Source organism: Pezoporus flaviventris, unplaced genomic scaffold, assembly GCF_033815535.1.
Source record: "Pezoporus flaviventris isolate CSIRO_AGI_PZ_B2104156 unplaced genomic scaffold, CSIRO_AGI_Pfla_v1 ptg000020l, whole genome shotgun sequence".
Taxonomy (NCBI): domain Eukaryota; kingdom Metazoa; phylum Chordata; class Aves; order Psittaciformes; family Psittacidae; genus Pezoporus; species Pezoporus flaviventris.
The window spans coordinates 3,769,868-3,786,300 of record NW_026892568.1 but is presented as its reverse complement, the minus strand read 5'-3'; the positions used below and the strand labels follow the sequence as shown (position 1 = coordinate 3,786,300).

At 41.7% G+C, this 16,433-nt stretch overlaps 1 protein-coding gene across 1 annotated transcript; it reads right to left on the bottom strand.

Moving 5' to 3' along the window:
• Positions 1 to 486: 486 nt before the first annotated feature.
• Positions 487 to 15,648, bottom strand: MMD (monocyte to macrophage differentiation associated). Its single transcript, XM_061455393.1, has 7 exons — positions 15,433 to 15,648; positions 9,366 to 9,447; positions 3,326 to 3,486; positions 2,442 to 2,516; positions 1,963 to 2,064; positions 1,425 to 1,494; positions 487 to 705 (listed from the first exon to the last, which is right to left on the bottom strand). The coding sequence occupies exons 1-7, from the start codon at positions 15,459 to 15,461 to the stop codon at positions 505 to 507; spliced, it is 720 nt and encodes a 239-aa protein (XP_061311377.1). The 5' UTR covers positions 15,462 to 15,648; the 3' UTR covers positions 487 to 504.
• Positions 15,649 to 16,433: the final 785 nt, after the last annotated feature.

The following is a 16,433-nucleotide window of genomic DNA, read 5'->3' as shown; positions in this document are numbered from 1 at the left end:
TAAAAGTCACATCATACCAAGAGAATGGGTGGTAAAAGTAGATTATCTGTCCGTGATTCGTGTTTAATACATGATTAGTGGAAAGGTGATAGAAACCAATTGCAAATCCAGAGAGTTACATTTTCACTCTTGCACTGACTTCACCTTTTGAATCACTAATTTAGAAAAATCCAAGTAGTTAAAAATTGTAAAATTAAACTAGAATACAAAATTTATTTGTAAACATCAGGTAGCCAGTTCTGCTAATGTGGAATGGACTCTTGGTACTGCAGTACAGTATCTTGGTTATTGACAGCACTTGCCATTTGATGGGCAATTGCAGGACACACACGACATCAGTTCACAGTAATTGTGTTCAGAGAACTACCAAAGTCAGTGCAGTTTTTCTGTGCAATTTTCCAATCTCCCCCCGAATTCCTTAAGTCAAATAATACTGTTACAGAGGCCAAATGCAGACTATTTTATATATATATATATATATATATATATATATATATATATATCTCATAAGTGACGAATTATGTCTGCAGGACTTCTGTAAAGGTACTTCCAAATGGCATAGTAATGAACAGCAGCTGCTGTGGCCACAAATATGTGCCAGATGGCATGGGCAAATGGGATGACTCCATCGCTCTTGAAGAACACCACACCCAGACAATAGATCAAGCCTCCCCAGGCAACCTCCTGAAGTCCATCGGTGTTGCTCTGTCAATTGACAAGGAAAGATTAGGGATAGGGTATAGAGAAGGAAAAGGGTATTTTATATACAAAATACAAAGTGATTTCCTCCCCCAAGAGAAGAAAGCTGGCTGTTATAGCTCAGAACATCTTGGATATGACAGATGGACAAGTGAGAAAACAAGTATATTTAATTATATTTTGTGAAATATGTAATATATCAGTGCACTATAGAAGTAATAGTGGGGCAGCTTGAGAATTATGACAAGCTTGATGTTTTGCTTCATGCTCACTACCAGAGCAGTCACACACAGAGAAAGAAAACCACATTACTGTGTGTAAGGGTGCCTTTAATGCAATTCCTACTAGCTGGGGGAAGCATGCAGCAAGGTTTTGGCATACCAAAAGGTACTTCACATCCGCATTGTTTTTACTCAAATGGAAATAACTGAATTGTATGCCCAATACCCTTTCAGAAGTGTCTCAAAAGTGAAGTCTGAAACCTAAACTCTTTTTATCTAGAACCTGCAGCCCAGATTGAAGCAAACAAGGTAGCATTTCAACTGAAATGTAAACTATAAACCCAAAATACAACACTATATTTGGTTCTTCTGCAGAGAGAACATTCACAATTATGGGAGACTAAAATTAACATCTTTTCAGATAAAAGAGACCTGCAATGGAACTTAAGTTAGTTATAAAAGGAAAGTCTGTGTGTTTGTAATGTTAATAGTCACATTCCTTACCATGGATGTCACTACCAGAGCAGGAGAAAATCCCATCGCTAGATAGAAAAAGAGTTCAACGATCTTATACCTAAAAAGGAAGGATTGGAGTCATTTAAGGAGGTGTACAAGAGGAGGAACATAAACTTTATATTAGCATGGGTCCCTTTAACTATTCAAAAAGCTTTCTACGCAGATAGATAACCAAAAATAAAGCTAGTATTTATCTGTGCATTGTACAATTACAGCCAATACCTTCTTCTCTAAATACTGCCCAGATGCATTCAATTGCATTAAGTACTAGTGAGAATAAAGCATTGAAACAACTTGTATTTTTTTATTTGACAAGAACATGAATAGCTCATCTCCAAAACAAAAAAGCTGGGTCTTGCTCCCTGAGGACAAGTACTGAAAGCAGCTCAAGAATTCGGATCTGAATTCAAGGACTCACCTCAAAACAAAATCAAGAAGGCTGGATAAGAACATTCATAAAGCAAGAAAGCCCACATCCTTCAATTTTTAAGCTTTCAGTTTAAGCTTAAATGCAAATAATTCTTACTTTTCATGGTAGAGAAATACATAAATGGTTCCTCCAGCAGCCATCAGCCAGATAAACCAACGCATGTGAGATGCTAGAGGTCCAAGTTCACGTAGATTTAACCTGGAGGTACAAAGATTTCAAGAGACAAAAGTGATGAACAAAGGGACCATATTGACAAAAGAAGGGTAGGGCTTGATAAAAATAAATAAATATTCACAGCTATAACATAGGCACAATGGGGGAGAAGACACTTGGACATTCTATACAGAGAGGATGAAGGTGCATCTGTATTAATGTGAGGGAAGCATGAATGTGGGATATAGATAAATTACTTTTTGTTCAGCAAAACCCAGGAAATTACATTATGTAGCATTTTGCAATGCAAAATGTAGTCAACTGTACCTGAGAAGATACCTCTAGATTTTGGAAAGCCACAACAATAAACTGTTTATATTGGAAAAAGCTTTAATTCTGAAGCTGCGCTTCAGGTTACTTACCATGGTGCATATGATGCTGCAATGAAGACATAGATCATCATTCTGTCACACATGTGAAAGCAATGCTCCATCGTCCTGGTAAGAGAGAACAAGTCATGAAGTTAGATTTTTGAAAGGTTTCTGTATTATATCACACACATGTACAATTTTGTATTATATCCCTGACACACTTTGGAATTTAGGGAAAATACCATCAGCTCCATAAGCTCCTAAAACCATTTGTTGGACTGTTCAGCTGACAGGAGGTTCTAAGTGGAAGATGCAAGGAGATGAGCACTCCTCCATTTCTCTTCCCTTCTCCACCCCAACATATATCCTGCTCTCTGGCAAGGAGGCAAAAAGCTGGCACATCAACTCTGCCTAATGCAGAAGCTGTTACTATTCAGTGACCACCGGTGAAATCCAATTTATGGCCCAGAATTATACAGGAATTTTAATGGGACCAAAAATATAAACATAAGTAATAATGAAAAAAAATCCCATCTTAGTTCTGCCGCCCTGCTCCCCAGGAGGCTTCCTGCCAGTTAGCTGCGTATGGTATTATAATTCTCTTGGCAAACTCTCTGTTCCTCAAAGTATTTGAGCATGCCATAGTCCCAGACAGTGTTCTCATTTCTGCAGTGGGATCATATTCACTGTGCACTTAGATAATGTTTTTCCCATCCAAATACTGGATTAAGAGCCACTAGGGCCTAGAAAAACAGCAGACATTGAAGCTCATTTGTGCAAGAGCTTGGCTCACTATTTCTTCCAACAGAATCAAGGGTGGTTTTTGCATGATTCAGTACACGGTACCACTCCAGCCTTCTTTAAAGCCATCAACACAGTGGAAAACCCCTCACAGGACATGAAAATAAAGCACCTCCTACATCTTACAGTGATACCTTAAGTGACTCTTTTTCCAGGAAACGATATGAAATACTGTGGAGACAATGAAGAGCGCACAGAGCCCCACGCCGTACATCCATGCTGTTATCTTTTCCCATCGATCATCAGAGAGCCGGTGGAGAAGGGCACTGCCCACAATTGCAGGAACAATGAGGAACTAAGGAAACAAAAGGCTACTGTTCAGTCTTTTCTGGCAGCCAGCGCAGTACCACCCACAGTACAGCACCAGCAGGGCAGAGACAACTGCAGCGTGCCTGGTAAGACTGTACACATCTGACAATTGGTGACGTGCTCTGAACTAGAGCAAGTTTCTCCTTCAGTTGGGTATTGACACATAAGCATCAAGACTTCACCAATGTCTCAGACATCCATGTTATACCCGTTTGTGACAAATTTCTCCTCACGTGGTATTAGGCTAGGTTGCTAGCTCCTCTAGCCATGAAAAACGAGACAAAAGAATCTGCCACATCTTAATAGTGGGTTTATTTTCACATTCTGCTTTGTGCTTTGACCTTACTCTAGGCTTGACCCTAAACCACCTCTTGTGCATAAAGGCAGAGCATGGGACAGACCAAAATAAACTTAAATCCCAAATGATGAAACAAATCATCTGCAAGTATGAGGTTAAGAGAATTAAGCAAAAGCTTTGCAGAACTTGGGGTTCAGATATCATAAATAAACTAACTGCAAACTTCTTTTATTAATAGAGTCTACAAAGATGTTCTTTTAATGCAGTGTATCCAAGTCTGCTCTCCTTACCAGCTCCCTCTCAAGCAGCTTTAATTCAGATCTTCCAAAGCAACCACTGTTAGAACATCATGATGGAATTAGCATGCTTATATGACATATCTAAGAAGTAAGCTTCAGGCTTCATATACATTTACAGAATAACTCCTTTCCAGAATAAATTGTATTAGGTACCTTTGCCTCATTCAGAGAAAAGCTAACTAGGAAAAAGGTGGGGGAAAAAGGCATGTCCAACAAGTATTTTAAGAGAAGAACCTGCTGGCTCAGCCATTTCTACCTGTTCCCTTCCACTACCAATGCATATCTTCATATCTTTGTCAGCCTTCTAAGTTAAAAACACCACACAAGCTCCCTTCCGGTCCTTATGGTGTATCTTAAGATGCTGAATTGTGAATAACCTTCATAGGTTAAATTCTTCATAGTTAAACCCAAGTCCCACATGCTAAACAATAATGCTCAGAACAAAAACTATTTAAACTAATCCGCAGCTCTGCTTTGCATTACAGGTTTGATAGCTCAGAGGGCAGAGTTCTGGTCTAGCCTGCACTGTCTTTGTCCTTTACCTGCTTAAGGACTAGAAACTGAGGTTCTGATCACAGCTACAGTGCAGAACACGTAGAGTACTTTGTTAATCCAGAGCTGTAAAAAAACCCCAAACAACCGAAGGGGGCTTTTACTTCTGGCTTTTGAAGCATATGAACTGTAGCTTCATTACTCTGTTTTCTTCCTTTTTGAAAAATTGAGTACATTTATACCAAAAGCTATAGAGCCATGCAAGTGAAAAGTATGGTATTCCTCTATCCACAGCACTTGGATCAGAGGAGAAAACACCTTCCGAGTTTCTGTAATGAGACTATGGAAGTTGACCTCATGCACTCTCAGGACAAAAATAGTCTGCCAGCCTGGCTTCTCGTTTATCACAAACCATAAATTTCCATCTACATATCCTGGACAGCCCCCAGATTCAGGAAAGGTTAAAGTGTTTCACTCCTCAAGGGATTAGTCACTCCTGGTTTCCACATATGACATACAGTTTAAAGCATGGCTGAAACCCTTGAGACAGCAAGGGACTGATTAGCTGTGGCAGTTGTTTCATTTAGGTTTTGCAGGAGACAGGAGGATACTGAGCTCCAGAAATAGCTTTTTAGCCATGATTCTTTAAGCTGTGCAGTCAGGCTGTATCCGTGTTCAGATTCCTTCCCAATTTCTAGTGCAAATTCCAGTTTTGACTAAACTAACTGAAAGGTTTCAGAGAGATTATGCACCCACAAGTATCATGAACACAAGTACTGGGTAAAATAGCAAATCCTTACTAATTCCCTATTAAAAGCCTGGGCGTAAGCTGCTCAAAGATTTTGCCTGGAGCTCAGACTGAGACCATTTTATAGGAAGGAAGGCCACTTTAGAAACTAGGTATTACACAGGACAACTTGCCTTTCTTACACAGGTATCCCAGCTTTTTCTAGTCTACCAAAGTAAGTATTTCACAATTCACAACTTAAGCTATAATGTGTAATGCTCAAATGGGCCAACACAGGCTTTGATGTCAATCACTCCTTCCAGTAATTACTGTATATAAAGTTATAGGATTAAAACAATCAGTCTTCTTTGCATCTTCAGAATGAAGAATAGCAGCTATAAATAAGTATGTGAATGAAGACCTGAATTAATCTCTTTTCTGCCATGTCTTCTCACAGGCAACAGCACTATACTACCATAAGAAGGATTTACTGTTTTTTCTAAGCATTCTATTTGGAAACACTTTTCCCTCTGTACCCACTATGCATCATGAGAGCAGTTAGACTAAACAAGAGATGGTTTATTACTCTTTTTCTGACTAAAAATAGCTAGATTAAAGACAAAATCCAGAAATGATACCCTGCTGTTCCAGCCAACTGGAAAAGAGTTCTTCAGATACTAACGTCATAACACATAACATATGCTACAATGGACTTCATTGTATCTAACATCAATCTTTCAAGATAAATGTAACACTTTAATCAACAAAATAAGGCAGATTTTTCCATGTTCATTTGAAAAAAATCAATCTCTAGTGCAAGAAGTGCATTTTGATCTTCACAAGGGAGGAGCAAGCAATCAGTCCCTTAAAATGAGAGGTATTCAATTAAAGAGTAAGAACTAATAGAATGTGAGTGCAATTGCAGCCACTGCAAAAAGCCTTAAGGCACAAAGAAAGATGCTGAAAGGTGCTACATCTTCCACCTATCTGGGGTTGCTTAGGATACTAGTATGTTGGTCCCTATTTTACTGTATTCTTTCTATATTTCTGCAGACAATCTCTCCCACTGAGAGGTTTAAAAATCTGTTAAACTTGTGCTTTTGTATATAATTTACTTTGTCATGAATGTTATTTTCTTTGCGCACAGGCTGTGCACGTCATGTAGCCAGCAACAATTTGCAATGCACAAACCACCATTGCAAAGCATGGTGTTCTTGTTGCAATGGTGTCATGGTTGTAATGGAGTTACTGTTGCAATCTCATGTGCCTTTCATTGAGAAACAGTAACATAGAGATGTTCTCCACACTTCCTCTTGGGAAAGACAATGGAATGATCAACAAGGGAGCCAAAAGCACACGTGACACTCAGAAGGAGCCATGAAAGACTGTGTCCATCTCAAGCTGCCCACTCCAGAGCGCAGTCCTGAAGCAAAGTTTCCCTACTCACCAGTTTTCTCTTCCCAAATCAGAAGATGCGCATGACAGAGTGGGAAACGAACCACCTACTTGTGTTGGTCAATACACAGACAGCAGGGAAACTGCTCGTATCAGTCAGGTAGAACAGAGACTTTTTCAACACAAGAGTCTTCCTGAAACCTGATGAGCCCTTCTCCCATGCTCAAATGGCCTGCTAAGTGCTCCAGGCCTCATTTTTGGAATATTTATACTTATTTCTTGTTTTTTCCATGCACTGCACAAACCAAGACTGGAATGTAGAGACTGTAACTTATGTTAAGAATAGTTCCTCCTTTTAAGGCAGTTGGAAGAAGCTTAGAGCAGTATAAAGCAAGCTGTGCCTGAATTCTGAGGGTTTAATACAGCAGAGCATATCTTTTGTCTGATAAACCTTACATAAATGAGAATGTTTCACTGTGAAAGAGCTATCCCTCCCCTTAGATTTAGCTTACCTTACAACTCAAATTCTTAGAACTCCTGCTTCTCTCATACACTGTTTCCTTCCTGTTCTTCTAAACACAGCGAGCAGACTTTTCTGTCTCTGTATTCAACTGCTTAGCTGCCCTTCCTCTCTCCTCGTGTCTAAAGACAAGTCAGTGCTTCATTTAAAGCTAAAAAAGTCAAGACATTTTAAACAGCCTTACTAATTAGAAATTTGAAGTACCTTTACTATGCTACACAAAATTACCTTTCAAGCATTGTACCAAAAAGATATGCATGGGGTTATGTATCCCCATTTACTGTTCAGGAGGTTTTGGTTGGTTGGTTTTGGGGGTTTTGGTTTTTAAGCAGCTGCATAAACTGCATATTTTCAAGTCAAAACCCAGACAGGATAGCTACTGAGGATACAGCCACGCTCATAAAATGCAAGCTGTCTACTTCCTGAAGCATGACTAAAGCTTTAGCGGGGGTTCTCCATGTATTTTTCAAACTGTTCTGTAAAAATTACATCAATTTCAAACAGAAAACTCATGCTGTAATCTAGTGGCAAAGACTCAAAGACCACTTGACTATCTAACACTGAGTAAACCAATCTGCAACACGGAGATGAAGCAAGCATGCCCCACAGCTTTTTCTGCATAATCCACTGTGCTTTCCCAGATCAGACTCCTATTTCAAGGGTTTAAATTTTGATTAAAAGTTATTTATGGCACACAATTGTATTTAAGGAGTAACAATCCCTCTTTTATACCACACTATCTTCTTCCAATGGGTATGCCAACATTGCATATCCCCAAGGCGTTAACAGCTCATGGGAGGTTTTAGCATGTAGCTTGGCTGTTCAGAAAGCAATGAGAGAGCTTCACCAGCAACTGGAGCATACCAGAAAACACCGAGAGAACCCCTTGGCTGCAAGATACTGCTAATAGGCAGGAATAAGACGTGCCTATTTTCCAACTAGATGAAGGCTACAATTGCTAAGGAGTTCAGCAACTTCTGCCAGGTATTTTGAAATCTAACTTTTGCCCAGAGTAAACAAGATTTGCACAAGGATTATGAGATAAACTACATATTTGTGCTAACTAACAGAATGTTGCTTCATTCCCTAGACAAATAAGCATATATTTACATAATGCTGTACATGAGACCCTTGGCTTACAAAACACTTAAGCTTCAATTACCTTTTCTATATGTAAACCAAGGTGATCTTGTTTTTACCAGCAACACTGAGCTGTATGTTGGTTATTTATACACAAGGGTCCTTAAGAGCAGAGCTCTTTCTAGAACTGAAGAGTCCTGTGCACTACCTTGAGCATTCCTATCTGTAGCTCACTCAGACACACTGGAGATAAGAGACTAAGGACAAAGTCAAACATACTTCAGATGTTTGGAGTTAAACAAGGGGCTGAGGAGAAGCACAAGTTGCTTTTATAAAAGGGCAAATGCTATCTTGAAGAACAAACAAACACATTTTTAAGTCTTGTTCAAAGTGCCAGACAGCAAATTAAACTTCCTAATTACTAAAGAAAAAAAAAAGTGGGGGGGAATCAACATGACTGCTTTCCTTATTCTGTCTATATCATATATTCAAATCTAGTATGGGTCCTTACAGTATGAAGATAAGGGCAGAATAAGGTTTTTAGTAGGGCTGTCAGCATTATTAGTGCCTCTTTCAAAACAGCAGTTTTCTCAAGGAATCAGTTCACAGATACGAAGCGTAAGAACTAGGCTGTTCCTGATCTTCTAGCTAACATCCACATGGTAGTCTTTGGAAGCCTTCTACTTCTAACATGAATAAATCTTAGAGTTGCAGAACATGATTTGCACAGTATTATGTCAGCACAGTACTGGGAAATCTGCCTTGCAAGACTAACTTGCACAGGCCTGTATTCACTTTACCATAGTCACCCTTTGACTGTGACAGAGGAAAAACATCTACTTAAAGACATGCAACTTACTTGGGTGAAAAGGAGTTTTACGAAGCATCTGGAGCTCCTAGAGATTCAGAACAGGGACTAGTGATCACCAACCATCTAATTGGCATTATGGCTTCTGGACTGTTATACACCCAGGCAAAAGTAAGCATTTAGCCATCCAAACCCACAACAATTTACCAAAACAGCTGGTTTAAACAAGAAAGGATATGTACTTACTGCATGTGTGTAACAGTTCGCAGCATGTTCATAGCAAGTGGGTTTGTAGCGGCTGTTTGCTGGAGCTGGGTGGTTCATGAACCTGGTGAATGAAGAGGAGGTATTTTTATGAAAGTTAATAAACCATCTCCTTGGAGTATCATGGAGGAATACTTCCAACCTAGTCATGTTAAAAATCATAAGTATAGACATGTTAAAAATAACTTATTTAAACTGTAAGATCTCTTAACAGAAACGTACATTAAATACATTTCTGTGACCGCCTCTCACAGGGGATCATTTTCTTTAACCAAGTCTTTGCATACAGAAGTCAGACCTCCTTTTTTCTGACAGCTTGGTTGAGGAATCAACTATTTCCTATTTAAATTACATAATACGGGTTCAAATTACTCTTGAAATATGGACTTTATAACTGCCAAGGGTTACTCTTTGTCCTGAGTTCAACCACAATACTCTTTAAAGAAGTTCCTGAAAGTAGAGCAGTATTCCTTGGAATAAACCAACTTGAACACTGACTTTTTGATTCCTACAGCAAGCAATATTCATGTTTGGAGCACTGGATGGTTCAATTTTTCTTTGAGGCTAATGCTATCTTCTGCTTCTAATAAGATCCAAGCTACACAGGGATGAAAGGAGACTCTAATGGTTAACTCCGAAGAGGAAAAGTTTCAAGAGGCTTACCATAAACTTCTACTTTTTTTCTCTAAGAATTTTCAAATGTTACCCAACAATCACACCAAACACAGCCTATTCAAGCCAAAGGGAATATGATGAAACCTGAGAAAGCTTTGGAAGAGCTTGCCAACACAAACATCACATTTAACTATCCCAAAAAACCAAACACTTGTTTCCGTGAGACTACACAATTTAAAAGCCTCTATAAGACCGCACACATACATACAACCAGACAGCCAAATCAAAGCTGTCTGCATCTACAGCACCATGTACGTTATCCCAGCACAGCCTACCATCATACAAAAGGGATTCTCTTCCACTAATAAATTCCAGTTTACTGCAGACTATTAGAAAACCACGCATTGACAATTAGTCAGGCATCAAACAAGCCAGGAACAGCTTCACAACAAATAGGGGATATGCCTGTGTGCTCAGCACTGAGAGCAGCTCTGCTAGCTAGCTGTATGGAAAGAGCTTGTTAGACAAACTTTGGCCTTCCCCCTTGTCCCTCCTGGTTTAAGTCAAACCCAGTCCTATTTTTATGACCCCCATAAAATATTGGCCAATCTCAAACCAGGATAAAACCAACCAAACCCAAAACAGCCAACCAGAATCTTACAGTTTGTGTCAGCAGTTCCAGATTTCTGGGATACCAAACACTTGGTTTTCTTGACTGATTTATTAAGTGATTTATTTGTAAACTTTTCTTTTCTAAACTGATATATGAAAATTTAACATCATTTATAAAACAACAGTGCCATGATAGCTCTTCAAATTGTGGCAATTTCAAAACCCAGTTTTAACTGCCATTAATACATAGGATAAGAAAAATGTGTATTTCATTCACAGCCCATGAGTATAAATGGCTGTCGGCAAGTGAACAATTTCATGAGAGTTAATATATTGTTAAAAACTGGCAAGTCTTTGTCAGTGGCAATGACACCTTGCTCTCATCTCCAAGAGGATAATGCCATCACACTCACACACATTTGGAAACTGATTTTGTTGCCCAGTGCATGCAGGTCTTCAACAGCTGCTGAAGCCCATCTCAGCATCCTCTAAACATGGAACATTCAGTTACTCAGCTCTGCTTCCAAGTTAGGAAATCACTGTGAAATAAAAGCATCTGTTGGCTCACTTGAGTGACCAGGATTAGGCTGCCTTTGTCCCACTCCATAAATCCAGAGTCATGGGAAACCTTTCCCTGATGACATCTATGATTTTATTATGTTTCTCCAAAGGCCATGGTGGTACTTTGGAAGTCTCACAAGAAGTAAAAAATAGTAATAAATAAACAACAAAAGGCATAAGCTTGTCCTCAGTATGAGCTTTACCATTTCTCTTGTTCCAAATTTCTACAGAAGATATTATTATTATCTAAAAATCTATAAATACTTGAAGGAAGCCTGCTGATGGGACCTTCCATTATCCACTAGAGGACTACTTCTGGCATTTTTTACTTTTCATTCATATTTATTTGGTAGAAAAAATACAACAGAGCCTGGGATAACGTTAGATTTTTAGATAGAATTATGAACAAACACTTCAGAAAAGTCCATTTATTATTAGGACCTCTTACCTTCACTGATTTAAAGACAGTGTTATTACAGTAAAACAGAACACAGACATGAACAAAGCTATACTTTCTCTGTTATCTACGGTCGGGGTTTTCCCCTTTTCTTTGTGCCAGCACAGGAATCATGCAAAGGGTCATTCACCTGTGTGGTAACTTCAGGCTGGAAAACAGACAAGGACCTGGCTTCAGAAGACTTCACACTTACAAAACATTTCAATTTTTTTTTCTTTTTAATTATTATATATTTCAATTCTGATTATTTAAAACAACAGCAACAAATGGTTGTTGAACAGAAAGTTCTAGTGGACTCCCACAGCAGCTGTAACTTGCTTTTCTTCCAGCAGAAAGAGTTCTAGCAGAACACCCCCATTAGCAATGCTTTACCCATCCCCTTCACCTACATGTTTATACTGACAACATCAGCACCAGTACTGTGTTTGATCTGGGCAGCAGAGGAAGTGTTAGACTTTACCTCTGCCTTAAAGAAAAGGATCTCGCAACACCCCAGGACCTAACTCTGATGGGCACTTGACATACCTGAACCTGTCCTTTCTGAAGGGCATCAACAAGACCCAGACTGCAAATGCTGGAGCACATGTGCTCAGGTCACTGCTCACAGCCGTTTTCAGTAAAGCAGTTACCGGAAACAACTTTAGAGGAAGGGTCATTTAAAAAGTAGCTGGATAGGGCAATAATTCCAGCCAATGCCTCTCTTGTGTTTGTTTCATTTCCAGTTTGACAGTTGGTGTTTAATGTCTCAAGGAACAGACTTGAAGTTTGAAAGTAGCTGCTTTGTGATACTACACTGAAGTAAGCATCAAACCCAGGAACAATTATTTCGACACATACTGTTAAAAGTCAGTCATACACTCCTGCATGCATGATATTGTAATATGAGGGCAGAAGAATTTGGTTGCAGACTTACAGTCTAGAGGCAAAAACTGTTCTGTTCTTTCTTAAAGATAAATAAATTAATAAACCTCACACCACCACCAACAATGGGTGCTTTTTGTTTTCTGCCACATGAATGCTGCAACACAGAGACATTGTTTTTCCTTCCTCTCTACAGGTCAACTTTGCCTCTTCTGGGAAAGATAATTGTGAGAAATATAATCTCACCTTCCTAAAAGCGGAAACTTGATATACAACCTTCAGATGCTGTTTACCCTTAAATAAATGCTCTCTATAACACAACCATTAAGTCTATTATCAAATGCAGGAGAAGATCCCATTGAACTAGACTACAGTTTACAGGAAACATCTTTAAGCGAAGCCTTTTGATTCTCTAACAAATCTCTAATGTATTCTTTAATAGGAGCTCCAGTGAAAACTGGAGTGATTTGATCAGGGGATATGCAGCATTACATCACAAGAACACAGAAATATGTCTCCATTTAAGATACTTAGAATCCAAGACCTCTAAGGATAAATTACTAACTCCTGCAATATCAGAATATGAAATTTCTGAATCAGACTAGTAACATGGGCGCAGAATGCTTTTGCACTGAACCGAGTTACAAGATCATTGTCACAATTTAAATGCACTCCTAAAGCTCAAGATCTACTTGAAGCCAAGGAGGCGAAAGCTTCATAATTTCAAAGCACGCAACAACCTCTGATGAGCACGTTCCCAATGTAAGTGGAAAAGGGGTACTGAGAAAGACATATGGCTATTTAAAACAAGAAAGAAAACCTCATACCTCTCCCTTTATACTACTTGAACATAGATCTTGAAACACTTCAGATATTTATGATGTTAAACATATGGACCAATCCATTCTTTGTGAGACCCCTGATCTCCAGTTCCTATTCATTTCCTAGGAGCAGATGCTGTATGTCTCATAGTGCTTCCCGCAAGCAGGAGGAAAATCTGAGGTTTCTTAATGCTTTGTCTTTACATGCAAACCAGCTTAGAAAAATAAATGATAAAATCCCAAATCTATTGCACGTATGTGTCTGGAATTTGTCTGGTATCACAGCTTATACCCCAAACTGCAGAAGAGAAAAGCCCTTTCAGATCTTGCCTTATTCTTGAGTCCCATCTGCTAAATTAGTTATTCTTTTAAGCATGTCAGTAAAAACAGCAAGCCACTGATAATAACCTCAAAGATCTGGATTTTCTAGACTTTTCAGGAAGTCCATTTCCTTTGTACAGTTCAAAAGGCCTCATACTTCCTTTTCCTGGCTTAAAAGCACATTACCCCTTTTTATAGCTCTTTTTCTTGTGCTTTCCAGCAGCAGGAGAGACCATTTAGATGTAATAAACCACAAATAACAGCATATGAGGAACTGCAACAAGGCGGTGATAACTCCACAAAACCGGCAGCAGCAGCATACATTAAATGGGGTTACATGTTTAGGCACTGAAGCAATTTTTATGTTACCTAGGCTTTTTTTTAGAGAGGAAAAAACAAAGCAAAAAAAAATCACAAGCATGTCAAATAGATCAGCACTACATTTTCATGATGACCATTTAGGTAAGATCTGGAAAAGAAACAAATAGGTTTATGAAAAGCTTGCTTTCTTTGACCAAGTTGGCAGATATTCCCTATTTACAACTTGGTTCCATTAAGTTAAAAATAGAGCCATATTCCTCAGGACTAGCACCTTCCTTCCGGGATTAGAAAACATCTAGTTGTGGTTTGTTCACATAATCTTTGCTATCACCGAACAACTGAGTCACAGAAATAACTCAGATCTGCACAGCAGCAGACCACTTCTTTGGAAATATCAGTGAAACCACATGCTGCGTAAAGGTTCACGTACTTACAGCAGGATACTCAAGATAAAATGAAATCTGCAATACTACGAGAATCCATTAACAACTGTGGCATCATACATAGAGTAGGTCATGGAAAAAAGTGTCTGTGCATCCCGCTGACCTCCCCAAAGACTCCTCAGCCTTATGGTAAGTATGAAAGGCAAAATGTCAAGTGAAGAGTGTGGAGCAAACACAAGTCACACAAGGTGCTGCAGCACATCTGAGCTCAGGGCCAAGGTATCAGCCAGCACAGTAGCCTAGGTGTGGGCTAGTACCAGGTGTGACCACATTCACATCCTTCTCTCTTTCAATTTTATTTCCTTTTTAATACTTAGGCTTTGGCTTCTTGAGCAAGTTGGTGAAAGGAGAGCGGGGCAGCCCTACAGCAGCATACCTGGTCTGCTCTGGGAGCCAGCCTCAACAGTTACCGGCCTTGCACCTAGACTTCGAGCAGTTCAGTACCTAAAGCCCACATACATCCATGTTCACCCGAGAACCCGGATCCCACTGCGACCCAACCGACCCGCCGTGAAACCAGCAGCATCTTCAGCCCTCCCTGAGTGACACCTGAACGAAGAGCTCCAGCGCTGTGCCGAGGGGCGCGGAGGGGCCGGGGCAGCCCTGCTATGCCCAGCCCGGCCTGCCATGGCCAGCCCTGCCCGGGAGCCACAGGTCGGGCTCCGCGGGCGGCGCGGCGGGGCCGGGGATGTGACAGGGCCGGATGCGTGAACCTTCACCCATTTAAACTGGGGGAAGAAAGACAAAATCATAAACAAAGAGCAATCGCGCGGAGCCCCCATTCACACCCCGCACACCGCGCTGGGCCGGCCCCGCTCTTCCCACCCAGCGCCGGCGATGCTCCGGGGACCGGCGCCTCAGCGCGGTGTGGGGCGTGTGAACGAGACCTCGGATACCCACGGCCCAGCCCTCACACGACCCCGAGCCCCGGAGCGCCCGCCCGGCCGTGGAGGGAGCGCGGGGGGCTCCCATGGCCCAGAGCAGCCGCGGGGAGCGGGGCAGCACGGCCCCGCCGCCAAGGGAAGGGGGGACCTCACCTCCTGAACCTCTCCTGGAGCCGCCGCATGGGTCCGGGCCGCCCGCCCCGGCTGGGCGGCGGGCAGGGGGTCGGGACGGGAGGCTGCGGGCGGCTCCTGAGGCGGCGAGGGCCGGAGTCCGGGCCCTCATTGGCGTTCGAGCCGCCGCGGCGCGCAGCGACGGCCGCCGCCGTCCGTCGTGAGGTGCGGGAGCCGGGCGGGCGGGCGGCCGCTCGCTTTAACCGGCCTCTCGGCTCCCCTCAGCCCGCCCGGCCCGCGCTTCCCTCCGCCCCTGCCCGCCTACAGCGCCTGGGCCCGCCCCCGCCGCACCGCGGCAACGGCGGGAGGGCGCGGGGCGGAGGGAGGCACCCCGGAGCGGGGTCGCCCTGAGGGTCCCCCATTGAGCCGGTGTCCGGGCTCGGCCTGGAAGACAGCAGCAGCAGCAGCAGCAGCAGCATCAATGTCGGAGGCTCCGGGCTTCCCGAGCGCCGCGGCTGCAGCTCAACCCCGCAGCGCTGGGAGCGGCGGCCGCGATTTAGCAGCAGAGATTGACAGGAGGTGGTGTCCGCATTGCCATTGTCTCAACGCATTCACACACACAGGCACATAGATGAGGATTTAGAGATTTAAACATGCCTGATTTTTAAACTCTGGAAGCTGAAAGAGCCCTTCCTTTGGGAGGACAGCATCGGCTGAGGGAGGCCCTGGCCAACGGTGCCCTTACACCCCAGCCTGTGCCTGGCAAAAGAGGCTCTGCTGTGGCATAAAGCTGCATGTGGAATAATTTACTTGCCTCTAAATCAAGATTACAGGGGCTAGACATCTTGTGATAAACTGGTTAGCTCTCCTCCTTGTTCCCCCAGCTGGAAACCATCATCTTATCTACTCAAACCAAACTTTTCCAAGCAAGGGTTACTTTACTAAGAGAAAAGGCCATGTCAAGCGTGCTTCTGAAAGACTAATGCTGTTTCCTCGATTGGTATAAATCAGAACATGAATTACAAGAATATTAAGTTCTATTC

What these genes read in the sequence shown, in the direction of transcription:
- MMD (XM_061455393.1), bottom strand. Translation starts at nt 15,461, where the DNA reads ATGCGGCGGCTCCAGGAGAGGTTCAGGAG. An exon ending in TGGAAAAAGAGTCACTTAAG is followed by an intron (nt 2,517 to 3,325) that starts GTATCACTGTAA and finishes CTCTCTTACCAG; the next exon opens with GACGATGGAGCATTGCTTTC. An exon ending in CTCTGGTAGTGACATCCATG is followed by an intron (nt 706 to 1,424) that starts GTAAGGAATGTG and finishes GTCAATTGACAG; the next exon opens with AGCAACACCGATGGACTTCA.